The sequence below is a fragment of the Myotis brandtii genome, unplaced genomic scaffold (genome assembly GCF_000412655.1).
Source record: "Myotis brandtii unplaced genomic scaffold, ASM41265v1 scaffold230, whole genome shotgun sequence".
NCBI lineage: Eukaryota > Metazoa > Chordata > Mammalia > Chiroptera > Vespertilionidae > Myotis > Myotis brandtii.
This window is the reverse complement of record NW_005358650.1, coordinates 8,164,749-8,185,505: the sequence shown is the minus strand read 5'-3', so window position 1 is coordinate 8,185,505 and position 20,757 is coordinate 8,164,749. Positions and strand designations below refer to the sequence as shown.

Sequence of the window (20,757 nt, the reverse complement as noted above, 5' to 3'; positions counted from 1 at the left end):
CAGTTAGTTATGTACAATGAAGCTTCCACAGACTGTCAACTGATCTGTCAACAGAAACTTTGCAGGCCACAAGGGATGAAAAGCAAGGAACCTACAACCAAGATTACTCTATCCAGCAAAGCTATCATTTAAAAAAGTAGAAAGGAATTCCCAGACAAGAAAAAAGTAAAGGAATTCATCACCATCAAACCATTGTTATCAGAAATGTTAAAAGGACTTCTTTAAGTACATAAAAAGATCAAAAATGTAAGTAATAAAATGACACAACTATATATTTATCACTAATTACTTTAATTGTTGTTTTTGGTTAATCCTCACCAACGATATTTTTTCCATTGATTTTCAGAGTGTGGAAGGGAGGTGGAAAGGCAGAGAGAAACATCAATGTGAGAGAGATACATTGATATGTTGCCTCCCATACTCACCCCAATCAGGGACAGGATCGAGCCTGAACAGAGGTACTTGCCCTTGACCGGGATCAAACCTATGGCTCTTCAACCCCAAGCCAACGCTCTAACCACAGAGCCAAACCAGCTAGGATCTATCACTAATTACTTTAAAGATAAACAAATTAAATGCTTCAATCAAAAGACATATGGTGTCCCAAAAGGTATGGCTCTGTAGCTGAACACTGACCTATCAACCTAAGGTCCTGGTTCAATTCCCAGTCAAGGCAGATGCCTAGGCTTCTGGCTCAATCCCTAGTAGGGGGTGTGTAAGAGGCAGCTGATCAATGTTTCTCTCTTATCACTGATGTTTCTCTCCCTTTCCCTTCCTCTCTCTGAAATCAACAAAAACATATTTTTAAATGGCTCATTTTTAAAAAAAAACCCAACACATAGAGTAGCTGAACAGATAAGAAAACAAGACCTATACATATGCTGCCTACAAGAAACCCACTTCAAATAAAAAGATATATACAGAGTGAGGGATGCAAATGAAGACAAAAAAAAGCTATACTTATATCAGACAAAATAGACTTTATAACAAGGTTTTTTAAAAGGTCATTTCATAATGATAAAGGAATCAATCCAACAAGAGGATATAACCCTTATAAACATTTGTACGCATAACATAGGATGGCACCTAAATATATAAATCAAATATTGATGGACATAAAGAGACAAATCAACAGTAATAGTAGGGGACTTTAACACCCCAATGGCATCAATGGATAGAGCATATGAACAGAAAATCAAGAAAACAGTAGCCTAAAAATGACATATTAGACCAGATTGATATTTAGACCATTTCACCCCAAAGCAAAAGATACCATGAGACAAATGAAAATGAAAACACAATGATCCAAAATCTATGGAACACAGCCAAAGCAGTTGTAAGAGAAAAATTAATAATATAGGCCTACCTGAAGAAACAATCTAACCTTACACCTAAAAAACAAAAACAAAGCCCAAAGTGAGAAGAAAATAATAAATACCAGAACAAAAATAAATGAAGTAGTTTAAAAAAATACAAAAGATCAATGAATATAAGAGCTGAAAACATAAACTTAATAAACCTGTAACCATCACAAAAACAAAGAGGACCAAAATAAATAAAATCCTATATAATAAAAGCCTAATATGCTAAGTGTCTGGTCAACTGGTCAGCCGTTCAACCAATCAAAGCATAATATGCTAACGATATGCTAAATCCACTCAACAGCTCACTATGATGTGCACTGACCACCAGGGTGCATACGCTCCAACTGCAGGTTAGCTTGATGCTGGGGTCCGGCCAATCAGGACTGAGCGAGACGGGCCAGACATGCCCTGGAGCCCTCCCGCAGTCCCTCCGCAGCTGGCCGACCTCCCACGTCCCTCCCCGGCCCCGATCGTGCACCAGTGGGGTCTCTCGTCCTGGCCTGAGCCCTCTCACAATCTAGGACCCCTCAGGGGATGTCGAAGAGTCGGTTTCAGCCCAATCCCGCAGGCCAGGCTGAGGGACCCCATCGGTGCAGAATTCATGCACTGGGCCTCTAGTCAGAAATAAAAGAGAAGTGACAATGTGACCACTGAAATACAAACTATTATAAGAACACACTACAAACAACTATATGACAACAAACTGGACATCCTTGAAGAAAAGAATAAATTCCTAAAAGATACAATCTTCCAAGACTAAACCAAAAAGAAACAGAAAATCTGAACAGACCAATAACTACTAATGAAATTAAATCAGTAATTTAAAAAACTCCCAAGAAACTAAAGTCCTGGAACAGATAGCTTCACAGGTGAATTTTACCATACATTCAAAGATTTAACACCTATCCTTTTCAAACTAGTCCAAAAAATTGATGAGGCCGCATTACCCAGATTCCAAACCAAAGACATTACCCAAAAAATGATAAGTCAATCTTCCTGATAAACATAGATACTAAAATCCTCAACACAATATTAGCAAGCCAAATCCAACAATACATTAAAAAGATCATACAACATGATCAAGTGGAATTTATTTCTGGGATACAGGGTTGGTTCAATATCTGCAAATCAACTAACATGATACACCACATAAACAAAAGGATAAAAAAATGATTATCAAGAGATGCAGAAAAAGCATTTCACAAAATTCACCATCCTTTTATTATAAAAACTCTAGGCAAAATGTGAATAGAGGAAATACATCCCAACATAATAAAGACCATCTATAACATACAGTTTACATCATATTCAATGGTGAAGCTAAAAGCATTTCTCTTAAGATCAGGAACAAGACAGGGATGTCTCCTTTCAGCACACTTCTACTCAATACAATATTGAAAGTCCTAGCCACAGCAATCACAAGAAAAAATAATAATAAAAGACATCCAAATTGAAAAGAAGTAAAATTGTCATTATTTGCATATGACATGATATAAAGAACTCTAAAGAGTCCACTAACTAAAATGCTATTAGAACTGATAAATTAATTCAATAAAGTAGCAGGATACAAAATTAATATCCAAAAATCAAAAAAAAAAATCAGTTGCAGTTTCATACACCAGTAACAAACTATCAGGAAAATAAATTTTTTTAAAAATCCCAATTCATAAAAAAAAAGTACCCAGAAATAAATTTAAACAAGATTGTAAAAACCCCTGTGCCCCTAGTATGGTGTAATGAGAGGCAAGATTTTGTTGTGTTTCAGTGCAAGGGAGGAAATATCACTTTTAGCTTGTGATATCACTTTTTCCTTTGGGGTGGAAATCCTGTAATTTAGACAATTTCCAAATAAAATATACTTATTCAAACCAAAAAAAAAAAAAAATACCTGTGCCCAGAAAATAGTAAGTCATAGAAGAAATTGAAGATAGAAATAAATGGAGGCATATACAGTGCTCATGAACAGGAAGAATTAACATCATTAAAATGTCCTTACTACCCATAACAATCTATTGATTCAAAGCAATCCATATCAAAATACCAATGTCATTTCTCACAGAACTAGAATAATCCAAAAATTTATATGGAACCACAAAAAACCCTGAATAGCCAAAGCTATCTTGATAAGAACAAAGTTGGAGGTATCATGCGACCTAGTATCAAACTATACTATAAGGCTGTAGTAATGAAAACAGCATTATACTGGCATAAAAACAGACACATAGATCAATGAAACAGAAATAAACCCACACCTATATAATCAATTAATCTATGACAAAGAAGATAAAAATATACAATGGTGCAAAGACAGTTCTCTTCAATAAATAGTGCTGTGAAAACTAAACAGACTCATGTCACAGAAACTGGGTAACTTTCTTACACCATATATAAGAATAAACTCAAAATGGATTAAAGATTTCAATATAAGACCCCCCAAACCATAAAACTTCTAGAAAAATAAGTGGGCAGTAAACTCTTTCATATCACTCTTGCTAATATTTTTTTAAATATGTCTCCTCAGGGAAGGAAAACAACAGAAAAAGTAAACAAATGGGAGGGACTACATCAAACTAAAAAGTTTTTTGCACAGCTAAGGAAACCATCAACAAAACAAAAAGGTAACCTACTGAATGGGAGGATGTTTGCCAATGATAAATCTGATAACCAGTTCACATCCAAAATATATAAGGACCTCATATAAGTTACACACACAAAAAAATAAACAATCCGATTTAAAAAATGAGAAAAGGCCCTGGCTGGGTAACTCGGTTGGTTCAAGTGTCCTCTTGATACACCAAGGTTGCAGGTTCAACCCCTGGTCAGGGCACATACAAGAATCCACCAAAGAATGCCTAAGTAAGTAGGACAAACTGATATTTCTTTTTCTCTTTCTCTCTTCCTCTCTCTCAAATCAATAAATAAAAAAAAAATTTTAAGTGGGCAGAGGACCAGAATAGACATTTCTCCAAAGAGAACATACAGATGGCCAACAGACATGAAAAGATGCTCAACATCAGTAATTATCAGGGAAATGCAAATTAAAACCACAATGAGATATCACCTCACACCTGTCAGAATGGCTACTATCAATAAATTAAGAAACAAGTGTTGGGTAAGATGTGGAGAAAAGGGAGCCCTTGAAAACTGTTGGTGAGATTACAAATTGGTGCAGACACTGTAAAAAAAAAACAGTAGAGAGGCTCCTAAAAAAATTCAAAATAGCCCGGCCTGCATGGCTCTGTGATTGAGTGTTGACCTATGAATCAGGAAGTCACAGTTTGATTCCCGATCAGGGCATATACCCAAGTTGCAGGCTTGATTCCCAGTGGGAGGCATGCAGGAGGCAGCAATCAATGATTCTCTCTCATCACTGATGTTTCTATCTCTCTCTCTCCCCCTCTCGCCCTTCCTCTCTGAAATCAATAAAAATATTTTTAACAACAATAAAAAAAATTAAAAATAGAACTACATATGGCCCAGCAATCCCACTTCTGAATATTTATCTGAAAAAAAATCCCAGGCACTAATTCAAAAAGATAAATACACCCCTATGTTCACTGCAGCATTATTTACAATAGCCAAGATTTGGAAGCAACCTAAGTGTCTACTGATAGACAAATGGATAAAGAAGAGGTATTACTTAGTAGTATATATAATGAAATATTACTCAGCCTTAAAGAAAGAATGAAATCTTAATATTTGAAACAACATGGATGTACCTAGAGGGTATTATGGTACATGAAGTAAGTCAGAGAAAGGCGGATACCATAAGATTTTACTTGTAAAAAAAAAAACAAAGTAAACACAAAAAATTAAAAGAAACAAACTCACAAATACAGAGAACAAACTGATGGTTGCCAGATGTGCAGGGGGAGGAGGGGTTGTTGGAAAAAGGTAAAGGGGTTAAGAAGTACAAATTGGCAGTAACAAAACAGTCACAAAGATATAAAGTACAGCATAGGGAATACAGTCAATCTATAATTAAAAAAGCATAATATGCTAATTAGACCGGACATCCTTCCGGATGAGGCCGGGGCTGCGAGGGAAGCCCGGGTCCCGGGTGCCAGAGGGAAGCTGGTGCTGGCAGCCGGGGGAAGGAAGGCCTACTCTTGCACAAATTTCGTGCATTGGGCCTCTAGTAATATTATAATAACCATATATGGTGTCATATGGGTACTAGACTTAGGGTGATCACTTTGTAAGTTATATAAATTTATAATCACTGTTGCATACCTGAAACTAATATTATATTGTATGTCAACTGCAATTAAAAAATAAAAAATTTTAAAGAGCAGAATAAATAAACTGTCGTATAATCATAGACTAGAATACAACACAGTAATGAACCTTTCACTGGTAGCATATATACCAAAGTCGGATGTTAATCCCTCTCACTTACTGAATTTATAGCCATGCTATAAAAGTTAAGGAGTCTCAGGCCAGCTTCAAATCACAAGTCAGGAACACAGGATTCTTTCATCAACAATTCAGAGCTCTATAACTATTAATTAGCAATTCCTCAATTCAGATACGTTTCAAAGTCAAATGACCTAAAGTTATGAAAATCTTTAAATGTTTATCACTCACCTTTGCTTTTAGAAGGTCAGACATTTCAGAATGATTATTATATGGCTTTTGCTGCAGTGGCTGCCTGTGCTTTATCCATTGGTCACCTGGGGAACCTTCAGGAAAAAACTGCTGACTGTGGCGAAATTTGGTTCGACTATACCAAGATTTAAAAAAATAAAAATCACATCAGAAAATTTTATCTTATAGCTCTTCTACCACCTTGACAGTGTATCTTATAGACTACAAATTTTACTTTCTTATTTATTGTCTATCTCCCACTATTGGAATGTAAGTCTGCTTTGTGTCTATTATCACCAGCATGCAGAAGAGTATTTGAATGAATAATCTGTTATTTTTAATCCAAAACTTTTCTGAACTAACCATACCATCTCCTCCCTATGAGTGGTTATACATTTAAAAATGTGAAAACAATTCTGCCTAAATTTACTTGAAACAAATATAAGTGGACTTTCCTTCTTAATAGGACAGACTACTCATATTCTTATTGGTGTGTTTAAGTATACAGTTTGATTCTATAAAGGTCAATTATGGACCACATCCATGTTGGAAGAGAATACGAAAAATTAAGCTATACTCTAAAGCAAAATATAAAGAGGCCCAAGACAAAGGCTGAGCAAATTAAATAAAGATGCAGTCATAAATTTTTATGAAAAAGAATTATATTATAAAAGATTGCACTCATGCAATAGTTTGTAATAAAGAAATCCCGTTCTATAGTACACTCCCATGTATAATACAATACAGTCACTAATCCAAAGAACCGGATTATACAATAAGATTGTTTCTGAATATTTTGGAATTCTTCCTCTTTCTCACTTAAAAATTACAATATTGCCCTAGCCGGTTTGGCACAGTGGACAGAGCGTCGACCTGCGGACTGAAGGGTCCTGGGTTCAATTCCAGTCAAGGGCACGTGCCCAGGTTGTGGGCTCAATCCCCAGCAGTGGGCGTGCAAGAGGCAGCTGATCAATGATTCTCATCATTGATGTTTCTATCTCTCTCTCCCTTCCTCTCTGAAAAATCAATAAAATTATATTTTAAAAATAAAATAAACCATGATCTTTAAAAATTAAATTAAGTTAAATTAAATTTTAGACTCTCAACTTTCTTTAGACAAAATTCAGATACTTCAATACATTATCACAGACATTAGATTATACACTAAAAACACATACTTCCCTTCCTAAGAAACCTGAAATGTGGTTAAAGTAGTTGGTTTATTATCTCCTTATTCTACTCTCCAACACCATAAATCCTAAGACTAAAAAGTATGGTTGTCATTTCACACAGATTTTCCAAATATGAACAGTCAATATTTTTTTCCACTCACTATTTTATAAGTTTTTAACAGTATCTTGTATCTTTTCAAAACTGGCTGCATTCTTGTCTACTTTACATTTTTTAACTATTTCACTTATTATCTAGTGGTATATAATTTGGTTATAATAATCACAGTTTCTGATAAGCAAAAATGACATTTACATTTAGTCTGAGCTCCTGTCCTCATAAAATCCAACTAAAATGGAATATTCTCTATGTATTTAAAAAATATTCACTGTAAATGTGGTTTCCTTCCATTGTTTAATTTTTGAAGCTCTGGGATTAAAAACAGAACATCTAAATGAAAGAAAATGTAAAAAGCAACTCTCTTAACCTAACATAAGGCAAAGTTCTAACAAATTGACTACAAATATTTCTGCTTATTGAACAAAATTACTCAGCCTACTCTGTAATTATGATTTATATATTAAGTTCCAAACTAGAAAATGTTCTTGTGGTTTATAACCATGTAATAGTCACTCTTTATATTACGAGGGAAAGAAAAGAAGCCCACCCAAGTCTTCACAGTTCTTTCTGAACAAGTAATACATTAGCATCCTTCCCCTCCTCTACACAAAAAACAGACCTCAACATATCCTCAATCGAACTGTCTTCAAAAACTCGAGTATCTCTAAGGTAGAATATGAAAACAGAGAAGTAACAGTATAAAAACACACACAGAAATGATTTCTCTTTTCCTCCTCTTCGATCTATCTATCTCAAGAGTTGGTACTCTCTTTGTATACTTTTTAAAATGTGCCAGAAGCTCCTTCCCTTTCATCTCATAAAAAACGTTTTAAAAACCCAGGAACAAAATAGTTCCTATAAAGGAATCCAACACCTCTGCAAACTTTAGAAGCAAATGCTACTGTATTAAAAACTATCAGAAAGTCAGAATCCTATGAATACATTTCTTTACCTCAATTTTTCCACAGTAGGTTTAGCTGGTGTGCTACTAGCTGAGGAAAATCCATTGTCACTGTCTGAGGAATCTCCAAATCTTCGAGAGAGCCAGTCCCTTAATGGTCTATGGAAACATTAAGAATTCACTTTTAAAACTTGGCTGCATGAAGAAACTGAGTATCAGAATTATGAAGGTTAGTTTTTTTATTTTAAGAAATGTGAACATACCTGATAAAGGGAATAGCCATAAAAAATTTGTTAGGAGCCAAACCAAGTTTGGATTTTGGGGTCATATCATTTCTATGACAGGGCAATTTCTCTATGGAGAACCATTCAATGTTCTGAAACACAAGAAACACATAGTTAATGATTATCAGAGTTTCTGAAAGCAATTTCCTACTTCATTCAGCAACCTGAAAGTACTTTCAATTCCATACCCGAATTTCTCTTCTGGTTTTCGGGTTAAATTTTGTGTCTTTTGGAATTCCTGGAATGATGTACAAACGAGCAAGCTGGTCATTTATTCGAAGTTCAATGTAATCATCCTTACAAATATAATCTTTGATATCAAAACCAGTTTCTTCAAAGACCTGGAAATAAAAAATTTGGATGATTTTCAATTTTTGCTGTCAGACCTCCAATTTATTAACATTTGCTTATTTCAAAGGTGAAAATTCAGATATATCCAGGCAATTAAAGGAATGAAAGCACTAGGCAGGAAGTCAGAATATTCCAGGGTCTAGTTCTAGCTCTGGTGGAACCTCTTTAGTAGCTGAATCTAAGTTTCTTCAGCTATTCAATGAAGGGAGATGTGTGATATTGTGATTTACAATAATAAATATATTTTTACTTGGTCTTCTTTCTGGTGCAGTTCCTAAAACTCTTGGAATTTCCTAAGTGATAAGAGCATCAAAGGTATCTTCTGTTATGTTAATGAAGTGATTTTTAAACCCACTGGGAAGGATGGAGGCTGGTTGCCAGGAGAACCAACCAAGTGAGTAGAGGGTTGGAACCCTCCTGAAAGGGAAAAGAGGCTGAGACTAGGCTCATTAGCTATGGCCAATGACTTAATAGACTATACCAGAGTCACAACACCTCCACAAAAACCCAAGAGAACAGAGTTCAAGAGCTTCAAGGTTGTTGATCACGAGATTTGGAGAGTGCTGCTCTAGGAAAAGGCATGGAAGCTCCTCATACTTTCCCCATCCCTTGCCCAATGCATCTAGTCCATCTCGCCATTACTGAGTTATATTCTTTTTTTTTTAATATGTTTTATTGATTTTCTACACAGAGGAAGGGAGAGGGATAGAGAGTTAGAAACATCGATCAGCTGCCTCCTGCACGCCCCCCACTGGGGATGGGCCCGCAACCAAGGTACATGCCCTTGACCGGAATCGAACCTGGGACCCTTGAGTCCACAGGCCGACGCTCTATCCACTGAGCCAAACCGGCTCTGGCCTGAGTTATATTCTTTTCTAATTAATTGATGCTTTGTAAGTAAAATGTTTTTCTGAGTTCTGTGAGATACTCTAGCAAATTAATCAAGCCCAAGAAAGGGATTGTTGGAACCTTCAATCTATAGCCAGTTGGTCAGAATCACAAGTGACAACCTTGACTTGTGACTGCCATCTGAAGTGGAGGGCAGTCTTGTGGGATTGAGCCCTTAACCTGTGGAATATGATGCTACTATCTCTGAGTACATCATGTTAGAATTCAGTTGAATTATAGGACACCCAGCTGGTATCCAAAAATGGCTTGCTGGAGTGAAGAAACTACCACATACATATTGTAACTGGGTCCAGAAACCTTAAAATGTTAGAATATATCAGTGGTTCCCAATCTGTGAAAAGTACATCACTGGGGATCACATATGGATTTTATTCACAGGATCCATGAATCGATATGTATACCAAACTACAGATTTTAAAATGTCTTATATAAATAAGACTGTTTTTTTAAACATGAAAATTGAATTGTGAATGCTAACATTTAAATGGACAGATTTCAAAAGTACAGCTACAACCAATTGGGTGGGGGTGGGATATAAATGCAAAAGAACTAAAAACTAGGGAGCCAGGTTAATGGTTCCAAGACTGCCTTTTCCTCAGTAAGGCCTCAAAGGCCAGGGAAGGATGAACTGAAAGAACATAAATCTCAGGAATTAATGTTACATCTAACCCTCACCTTTTCATCAACCAATGAAGCCATGCTTAATCTGATTAAATACTGGGCTTCTGTTTAAAATAAAAAACCATTAGTCTCTTCTAGCCTTAAAGTTCTCCTTCAAGTAACAATTAGATTACTCTGACAATGTTCTTACCCACTTCACCCTCAAAATCAAAACAACTCTGGACTCTCAGTGGTTAAAAATTACTGTGGATCTTTTATGCTGGAGTTTCTCCCCTTCCCTCTATATTTAGCATCTCCTCATCAACCAGTGGGACAGAGACATTAAAACAGGTGCACAGGCCTGAATCTCTTACAAGGTAAGAGTGTGGAGGAACTTTCTACCCATTCTTTTTGTCTCTTCCCTCCTTATCAGTTCATGTACATCTTCCTATCTTCCTCAATAGGGACCATCTATACTTCTCTCAGGCATGTGCAGTCTGTGACTGCCAATTTAAGTTCCTCCAGGATATCTAATTCATTTCTATCACAATTTCTATACACTCCTAAATATGCTAAACTGTAGGGAAAAATACATATTGATTGTCCTGGCTGGGTGGCTCAGCTGGTTGAAGCATCGTCCCATATACCAAAAGGTTGCAGGTTCAATTTCTGGTCAGGGCAGTATTTATCAGGAAAATTTTTGAATAACACACATGTACAGACACAAATGAAAAAAAAATTATATTGATTTGAGAGAAAGAGAGGGAAGAAAAAAGAGGGGAAGAAGGAGAGGGGGAGAGAGAAAGGGAGAGAAGGAAAGGGGGAAAAAGAGAGGAGAGAGGGACAGACAGACAGACAGACATGCCCCCAGAAGAGAGAGGTAGAGGGGCGAGAGAGAGAAAGAGAGAGAGAGAGAGACTGATTCATCGGTTACCTCCCTCACATTCCCTGACTGGGGATCGAACCCACAACATGGGTACATGCCCTGACCAGGAATCGAACCTACCACCTTTTAAGCAGGGGACAACACTCCAACCAACTGAGCTACACTGGCCAGGGCACAACAAAAAAATTTAGTATCACACCTTCTGTGAATCAAATCCATTCCTATATCTGTAATGCATAGTTAATTTTCCTGGCACATAGAATACATTAACTTCTCAAATAATATCAGATAAAAATCCCTAACTAAGATGTAAAAACATGGTACCCAAAGAGCACCAGCATAGACAAATGATGAAATCCTCTACCTATGTCCTTTAAAAGTCTAGGAAGAGGTAAAATAAGCCAACCAGTAGTTCCTCTGTATAAATTCTACAAAGATAAAAATCATACAATCGCAGAGTCAGATTCATTACAATAAAACATACTGTTTTGCCAAATATAAGCAACAACATAAAATCTTATAACTACAAGTGAACCGCCAAGTATCACTTGCCTGTTCTCAAGATCAGCTGATGTTTCACCACAACAAAAATAGTGAGGTTATCCTAATATATCCTTTCAACAATATCTAGAAAACATTTTTCATTTTTGTCCTAAATCTACTTCACTGAATAAAAATGATCAGAAAAAAACAATTAACAAAGGTGAACCAAAAAGTCAAAGAGAAAACTGGAAATTATTAAGTAAGACGAACCTTAGCTTTCTATCAACAATCATTCAAACCTTCTCCCTGACCCTGGTCGGGTAAGCTCAGTTGATTAGATAGAGCATCATCCCCATATGACATGGTTGTAAGTTTGATTCCTGGTCAGGGCAGATTCAACAATCAATCAATGAATGCGTAAGTGGAACAACAAAATTGGTTTCTTTCTCTCAAATCAATTTAAAAAACAAACAAAAAAACCTTCTCCCTGAGAAGCCTGCTTGCCCCTGCTTCTTTAAGCTCAGTCCATATACACAGCCCTTATGGGATGTGTCAAATTCTGCAATAGCCTAACAAAATACCTCTGGATGGCAATATATAGTGAAATAATAATATTAATATAATTATAATTTACCAAAATAAAATGCTATAATAATCAAATTAAAATATTAGCAACTTAATATAAGGGTAATTCATCCATGGTAGAACAGCATAACTTAAAAGCAAGAGAAAAGGTGCTTAAGACATCAGCCTAAGTCTAATGAATGGCAGCTGAAAATTAGGACAAAACCTCTCCTTATGTTAATAAGGTGAAAATGAAAGGAACAATGTGATATTAATATAAACTCCTATAAAGAATGGAATAGCAATCTAATTTTCAACTGAGACTGAACACAGGTGGTTCCTCCTCTCAAACACTGCTGTTTATCTTATACTGCAGCACCACCCAGTAGCAGAATGACAAACTGCAACTCTAGAACTAGCTGAATACTTTCATCACTCAAAAATGGCAACTGCTATGGACTGAACTGTGTTCCTTCAAAATTCTTGTGTTGAAGTCCAAGCCCCCAACCTGACTATATTTGGAGATAGGGCCTGTGAGGTGATAAAGGTTAAAAGAAGTCATATGGGTGGGATTAATAAAGCGAATGCTCTTATAAGAAAAGGAAGAGACACTAGTTCCTCTCTCTCTGCACTCACACAGGCATCCAGGAAAGGTCTCATGAACATACAGTGAGGTTGCCATCTGAAACCTTGATCTTGGACTTCCCAAACTCAGAACAAAAATTTCTGTTAAGTCACCCAGTCTGTGGTATTTTGTTGTGGCAGCCTATGTAGACTAATACAGCAATACTCTAACTTAATAGCAAAACCTTTCTTTCTTTATGACAAAGGTGGTCATTTAAAAATCAGGAATACAAGTCAAAAGACTTGCCTTTAAAAATTCTAATCCAGGGAGCATTTGAGATCTTGCTTCCCAGCAACTGTCATCAGTTTGGGCTCAAATAAACTCATAAAAAAATTTTTTTAAATTCTAATCCACAATTTTATATAAATTAAACTCAAGCATTTTCTGACAAGGTCCTTTATCAGGATGTTATGTAGATCAGAAAGGATAGAAGTTAAGATCAATTCTTATTATCAAAGTGAAATAATTTTTCCCTGAATTTAAGGAACTATGGTTCCTCAGAGCCAAACAAAAACTCTAAAACAAAAATTTCATATTGATCCAAATCAGAAAAGTAAATTTTATTAGAAAATAGATACTTAAAAGACATAAATTATTTCTGTTTTCATCTGTTTGTGTTTAGAAATACTCACCCATTTGCAAATATTCCTTGACTACCTAAATTGTAGTAGTCAAGAACATTGACTCCAGAACCCAATTACCAGGGTTTTACATGCCCGGTCTTCTGCTTACTAACTGTGTGAACTTAGGCACATTAATAAACTGCTCAGTTTCAGTTCTTTACCTGTAAAATGGAAATAACCTCCCATAATGGTTGTATCCCTCCCTACAAGATTCTCTTAGATCTTATCATCCACACTCCATTCTCCCATTCCCCATGCCCTAAGAATAAATTTTATTTACTATCTTACAAATTATGGTAATCTATAGTCATTACTGAAATTAGTACCACATCAACAGGACCACCTTTTATGTTAGTATCCTAGAGCAGAGAACAAGATAAAGCAAAGTGAAAACTGGGTGCCTCAGTTCACAGGTTAACTGCCTCTCTCTTACCGCAAATATCCTATTTCTGCATCATCCTGATTCTTTCCAATATCCTATATAATAAAAGGCTAATATGCAAGTCGACCAAACGGCAGAACGGGTCGCTATGACACTCACTGACCACCAGGGGGCAGACGCTCAATGCAGGAGCTGCCCCCTGGTGGTCAGTGAGCTCCCACAGGGGGAGCGCCACTCAGCCAGAAGGCTGGCAAGCACAGTGGTGGTGGCGGGAACCTCTTTTGCCTCTGCGGCAGCACTAAGGATGTCCCCCAAGGGCTCCTGGACTGTGAGAGGGCGCAGGCTGGGCTGAGGGGACCCCCACCACACCCCCAGCCCCGAGTGCACGAATTTTGTGTACTGAGCCTCTAGTAGTGCATAACACTCCTCACAGAGAGGGTTCTAGTGGTAGATGCAGATAGACCTCTTGGGTCCAGGGTACTTCAGTTTTACAAGTGTTGGTATCTGATTTCCTCCAATTTCTTCCAAGACTCAATTACAGAGATAGCTGAGCTGAGCTCACTCCATTTAGCTTAAATTTGTTATCCCAGTTAATGTAGTGTCTTTTCAGAACCTCATAACAACTGTCTCTGCCATAAGTCTAACTCCATGAACAGGGCTACAGATCAATTCCTCTAAGTAAGATGCTATGGTTCCTATTTTGTCCTTCTTCAGAAGTAAGAGGACTACGGAGTTGGAAGACTAAAAGGGAAGACTTTTACAAGTGCTCCAATGCATCTCCTGCCATCATGAGAAGGCAGGTTTCTTTGGAAAAGCCCAATAATGCTGGGAATAGAAGGCTGCAGGAAAACAGGAAGACCAAATATGAGATGGACTGACTCCATAAAAGAAGCCATCAGAATAAGTCTTCCGGAGCTGAGCAAGGCTGTTGAGGACAGAACATTGTAGATATCGATCATTCTGAGTCGTCAAGAGCTAGAGCCAACTCAATAGCACATAACACACACACACACACACACACACACACACACACACACACACACAGAAACAAGAAGGAATGTGGCAATTTCTCACCTGCTTCCTAAACAGCTTTCAATTTTTTAAGGGGTGTGCATAATCCTTCACTTACTTGTATATAATGGCTTTGTCTATAAGCTGTTGCAAATACTTGTTTAAATAAGCTATTTCATGATGAATTTAAAATGTAGCATTTTTAATTGTTTGTCACATCCTACTCCAAAGTAAATAACCACTAGTAATTTTTGTATGATAAATAATTACTGGTGGTTTATAAAAATGTTAACTGGTATCCCTCACAAATAATTATACCCAAACTTAAACCAGGACATGAACAGTGATGCAGGAAAATACTGAATCAAAAATAATAATGATGATAAACGATAAGGAATTGATAAATAAGAACACAGTAAACAATCTGTCACAAGGTACTACATAACTAATGCCAAGCAAAAGATAAAGACAAGTGCTATTATAATTCAGAGACTACTGTGAGACAGAGCTGACTCGTTAGATTTAAAAATAGAATTTTAAGTAAGAATAAACTTTAGAAACTATCCACGCTAAACCTCATCTTACAAATAAAAAGGTCAGTTCCTGGCCCTAACCGGTTTGGCTCAGTGGATAGAGCGTCGGCCTGTGGACTGAAAGGTCCCAGGTTCAATTCCGGTCAAGGGCATGTACCTTAGTTGAGGGCACATCTCCAGTAGGAGGTGTGCAGGAGGCAGCTGATCGATGTTTCTCTCTCATCGATGTTTCCAACTCTCTATCCTTCTCCCTTCCTCTCTGTAAAAAATCATTAAAATATATTAAAAAAAAAAAAAAAAGGTCAGTTCCTGGGTATAGAACTAGTTGGTGACAGTACTTCAGAAAAAAAAAAAAAAGGATAAATTGAGCCGGGTCTAGAAAGGTACCTAGATAGGATTTGAAAAGTCGGGAAGAAGAGAGGTAGGGAAAAAATAAAAGCAAAAGTTTAAGGCTGAGACAAACCAGTCAAATTCAAGGGACAAACAATAAATCCTTTTGACTGTAATAAAAACAAATTTAGGAAGGCTAAGTTTTGTGTTGGAGTAAGGGAGGGAGTGGCAATACTTAAAGAATTAAACTTTATCCTACAGGTAGTGGGAAGGTAGAGTGGATTTTGAACAACAAATGTCAATTTCTTAGAAAAGCTCAAGTTGTGCCTTGTTTGAAAGCCAAGATAAAAAAAAAATAAAAAAATAAAAAGACAAATTGAACTAAAATGTTTTACTAATTGCAAATCCAATTCTAAAAGGAAAGTAAGAAGAAATCATATCCCTCCCCACAAGAATTACAGAGATAATAGACAATGAAAGAAAATAGAAACAAATAAGAGTAAATGACAGAAAGATGTGAACAAAAGAAGCAACAGTTGTAACTCACCTCTCTAGCAGCACAATCATGAGGAGCTTCTTCTTTATTTACTTTTCCTTTTGGAAATCCCCAGCCCGATTTTGCTAGGTATCCCTGAACCAGTAGTACCTACAAAACAAGCAGAGACAGAAATAAAACTTGTCTTGCTTTCCCACGCTCCTTTCTAAAAGCAAAGGTGTTTTTCTCCTTCCTTCAGGTAACTGTTATCACCAGTAATTTGATACAGTACTTGCTTTTAATTATCTCCCATGATTCTGGATATACTACTAGCGTGAAGAAAGGCATTCTGCCCATTTTAAAATATTTCAACAATGAAAGGGCACTTCTTTGCAATAAGCCATACTGTAACAAGTATAAAATATTAAGACAGAATGCAGACAAAATTTGCAAAATTTGACCTTTTAGCACTAAAAATCTAATATATTTTTTAAAAAACCAATTTCAAACATTTATAAAAATTATATTTTTTTCACTAAAAATCTTTCGTTTTATTACACTCACATTTTCAAGTGTCTCATCAAGAATAATTGCACCGTATGTTGGTACTCCCATTTTATACTCCTTCCATTCATCCAAAACTTTTTCCACGTCTTCGCCTTGAGGCAGCAAAAACGGACAATGACTGAAGAGTATACATAGTGTTAAGGAAGTTACTTTCTTCCCTAATAAAGCCTGAGCACATATATACAGAAAGAGACCTACTTAAATCATCTGTGTATTTTCTATGAAATTACTCAAATTTTCACCTCACTTAAGTTTAACCTCTTGCTTTTGTTATTTTACATTTGTTTTCTCTTGAACAGGTCATTGTTAACGTGTGCATTTAGCCTAGACACTAATTAAGTAAGCTTTGGATACTCAGTCCTGGATCCCTAAGTTAACATAAATAAATTCAGGACCATATGAACACCTCAAATACTTCTCATTAAGTGAGTCAAATTCATCATATCAGGAGTCAACAGACACTGAAGTGAATAGCAAGAAACAAATACAGTACACATACTGGTAAGAGGTAGAAACTGTCAGAACAAGTTAAAGTGGTTAACTGTGGAAGTAGAATTAGGGATGAAGTATACTACTCTACATACTGTGTTTCTTTACCATGTGCATGTATTGCTTTTACAATTAAAAACATTTTTAAGACAAAGATTTCCTAAGGATTATAAAGAAAGGTAAATCTGGGTATTAAATAAAATATAGCCTGTTTCAAAAGAAATCAGGCATCCTCCCTCCCAAAAACAGGGCAGAGTAAAATAATTTTTTTTAAAGTAAATAAAACTTAAACCTGCACAGTACAGGATGGGGCAAAAGTAGATTTACAGTTGTGAGTACACAAAACACGTAGTTTATTTTTGAGTTATTAATTATTGTATTACTACTGTTCCCGTGCACGGATTCGTGCACATTAAAAGGAAATTAATTAGCCCTGACCAGTTTGGCTCAGTGGATAGAGCGTCCGCCTGCGGACTCAAGGGTCCCAGGTTCGATTCCGGTCAAGGTCATGTACCTTGGTTGCATGCACATCCCCAGTAGGGGGTGTTCAGGAGGCGGCTGATTAATGTTTCTCTCTCATCGATGCTTCCTCTCTGTAAAAAATCAATAAAATATATTAAAAAATAAAAATAAATAAAAGGAAATTAATTAGAAGAAATATTTTAATAACACTATTCGCCCTTTCTCTATAATAGAAGTGTCAACCAAATTCACGATCGACAATGACAGATAGAAACACTGAAATTAGAAAAATAGTTATAATTCGTAATAATTAGATTAACCTAAAAATTGAAAGATGTGTCAAAACAAATGACAGATGTCATGAAACATTGATTTTGATTGAAGGCTTCGCAATTTTGCGCTACAACATAACTTACAGCTGCATTCGCCAATAATTCCCGTTTAAATATTCACTTGCTACTATTATTATGGGACAGAGGGCGTATATAGAGCAAACTTGCTTAATTAGACCTGCTTTCTGATTTAGCTAAACTTTTTCCAGCCCAGTGACGCACCCCAATTTCTCTTTCAAATAATTGTCAGCAACACAGCAGTAAATATCAACACAAAGCAGATTGTAAAACAAGCAGGGAGAACAAAGAGTAAAATATTTAACTGTAGCAGTGTTTGACTATATTCTGTGCAGTGAGAAAACCTGAAGTCATTTTTAAATTCCACCAGTTCTTACTTCTTTTCAGTCGGGTTAAGTTTCTAAACTTTCTAAGTCTCCATTTTCCGGCTAATGAAAATAGGATTCTAGTGAGTCTCCTATCTACCTACTCCAGGACTTAGGTGAGGATCAAATGAGATGAGGCATGTGAAAACACTTCACAGACATTTTGTGAAAGTATAAAATGTTTGCACTTGGCTATAAAGCAAGTTGTGTTCCTGGGCTGAAGAAACTCCAAGGAGGCTAGTAGCTAAGAGGAGGAAGCCGGACATTGCTACGTGAAGTCATTACCCGGTGCCCACAGCGACCATTTCCGGGCTGGGCTGGACTGTGAGTAGCATTTTGAGCAATGGGGGTCTTGGAGGCGTTGCTGCGATTTGGTGGGCTGTCACTCCAGGGTGGTGGCGGGACTTAAGTCCTACTTGGGGGAAGCTGAGTGTTCATTTGTCGGCACCAGGTCCACGGTACCATTTCTTTTTAAATGGCCAGTGTGCGTCATGGCAGCTCCTGCATTGAGCGTCTGCCTGGTGGTCAGTGCACGTCATAACTACCGGTCAACAGTAGAACGGACACTTAGGCTTTTACATATAGATTTTCCATACGAACAACTGTAAACCTACTTTTGCCCCATCCTGTATATACACAGGCTTTCATTACTCCATGCTGTCAAATGCCTCATCATTATAACACTGTTATTGTGAAAAGTGTTACTGGGGAAATGATAACTTATGATACTATTTCTCAAACCAAAGACATATTCTTAAGAGTCCTCAAGTCCTCTATGAAAACCTCCAGAATCTGTTTGCATCTGTTTATTTTAAGGTTTTTTATTAGTTTTTACAGAGAAGGAGAGGGAGAGAAACATCAATGAGAAAAAATATCAATCGACTGCCTCCTGCATGTCCCCCCACCAGGCATGTGCCCTGACTGGGAATCGAACCGGTGACCTCTTGGTGAAATGGATCAGCACTCAACCACTGAGCCATACCAGCCAGGTTTCTGTTTTCTTTTTTTTAAAATATATTTTTATTGATTTCAGAAAGGGAGAGGGAGAGAGAGATAGAAACATCAATGATGAGAGAGAATCATTGATTGGCTGCATCCTGCAAGCCCCCTTCTGGGGATCAAGCCCACAACCCAGGCATGTGCCCTTGACAAGAATCGAACCTGGGACCCTTTAGTACACAGGCCGATGCTCTATCCACTGAACCAAACCAGCTAAGGCAGGTTTCAGTTTTCATCTTGATGTTAATCTAGAAACATGCAACATTAGCATATTTGCCATCATTTTGGATAATAACATATCAAGTACAATCACTTGATCTCAGAGATCATATGGATACTAACAACACTTTAACTGCTTTGGGAACTAAAAAAAAAGAAATCTAATAAGCAAATGATGCATAAGGATCAAGTGATGTCCCAACATAATGTAGAAAGAAAGGTTTTATAACAAACAAAGTGATAGAAAAACTGGTACTTACAGGCATGTCAAAACACCCTCAAAGAAGCCAGCATTATATTCATATTGTGATTGGTTGTTTGGTTTAAAGAAAAACATACCAATAAATTCATTTTATGAAAATAAATTTTTTGAGTTCCACAATTTTATATTTTAAATTTCGTTTTGGTTTTACACTTGTAATAACAACTAAAGGGGCCCTCAAAAAGACCAAAGAAGTCAACCATATCTGACAACTTTGTAATTAAGACAGGCAGTAGGTTAATCTCAATATAATTATCCCATATCTTCATTTGCGGATGGGGGAAAAAGGGATAAAGTTTGAACATATCACCTATTTCATGAAGCCCTATGCTTCTGCACAGGTTCTGAAAGTTATATTCCAATAAAAGTCTGGCTTTCTATGTTTAGTAAAATCCTTTATGCTTTAAAGTCACCACAAATTTTAAATAAATTGATTTTTTTCATTAAAAATGTAACCAGTCAGTCGGAGAAAGATAAATATCACATGATCTCACTCATTTGTGGAATATAATGAATAACATAAACTGATGAACAAAAATAGAAAAGACCAAAAAAAAATAGAAAAGACATAGAAGCATGGACAGACCACCAAACCTCAGAGGGAAGACAGGAGAGGGTGGGTACAAGGGTGGGTTAAGAGATCAACCAAAAAGAAACCAAGATGGCGGCATAGGTAAACACCGGAAATTGCTGCCTCCCACAACAACTTCAAAATTACAACGAAAAGACAAAACGGACATCATCCAGAACTACAGGAAGGCTGGCTGAGTGGAAATTCTACAACTAGAAGGAAAGAGAAAAGCACACTGAGACTCAGAGGAGCTGCGGAAGTAAAGTGCAGAGGTA

At 36.7% G+C, this 20,757-nt stretch overlaps 1 protein-coding gene across 1 annotated transcript in view; it reads right to left on the bottom strand.

Moving 5' to 3' along the window:
- DCP2 (decapping mRNA 2) overlaps positions 1 to 20,757 on the bottom strand; it is a gene marked incomplete at its 5' end in the record, with an annotated part of 62,638 nt that overhangs the window by 8,928 nt on the left and 32,953 nt on the right. The window contains 6 exons of the mRNA XM_014539863.1: positions 5,952 to 6,087; positions 8,194 to 8,301; positions 8,406 to 8,518; positions 8,615 to 8,767; positions 16,271 to 16,369; positions 16,763 to 16,890. Coding sequence (XP_014395349.1) covers positions 5,952 to 6,087; positions 8,194 to 8,301; positions 8,406 to 8,518; positions 8,615 to 8,767; positions 16,271 to 16,369; positions 16,763 to 16,890 — 737 coding nt within the window. The remainder of the gene's footprint in view (positions 1 to 5,951; positions 6,088 to 8,193; positions 8,302 to 8,405; positions 8,519 to 8,614; positions 8,768 to 16,270; positions 16,370 to 16,762; positions 16,891 to 20,757) is intronic.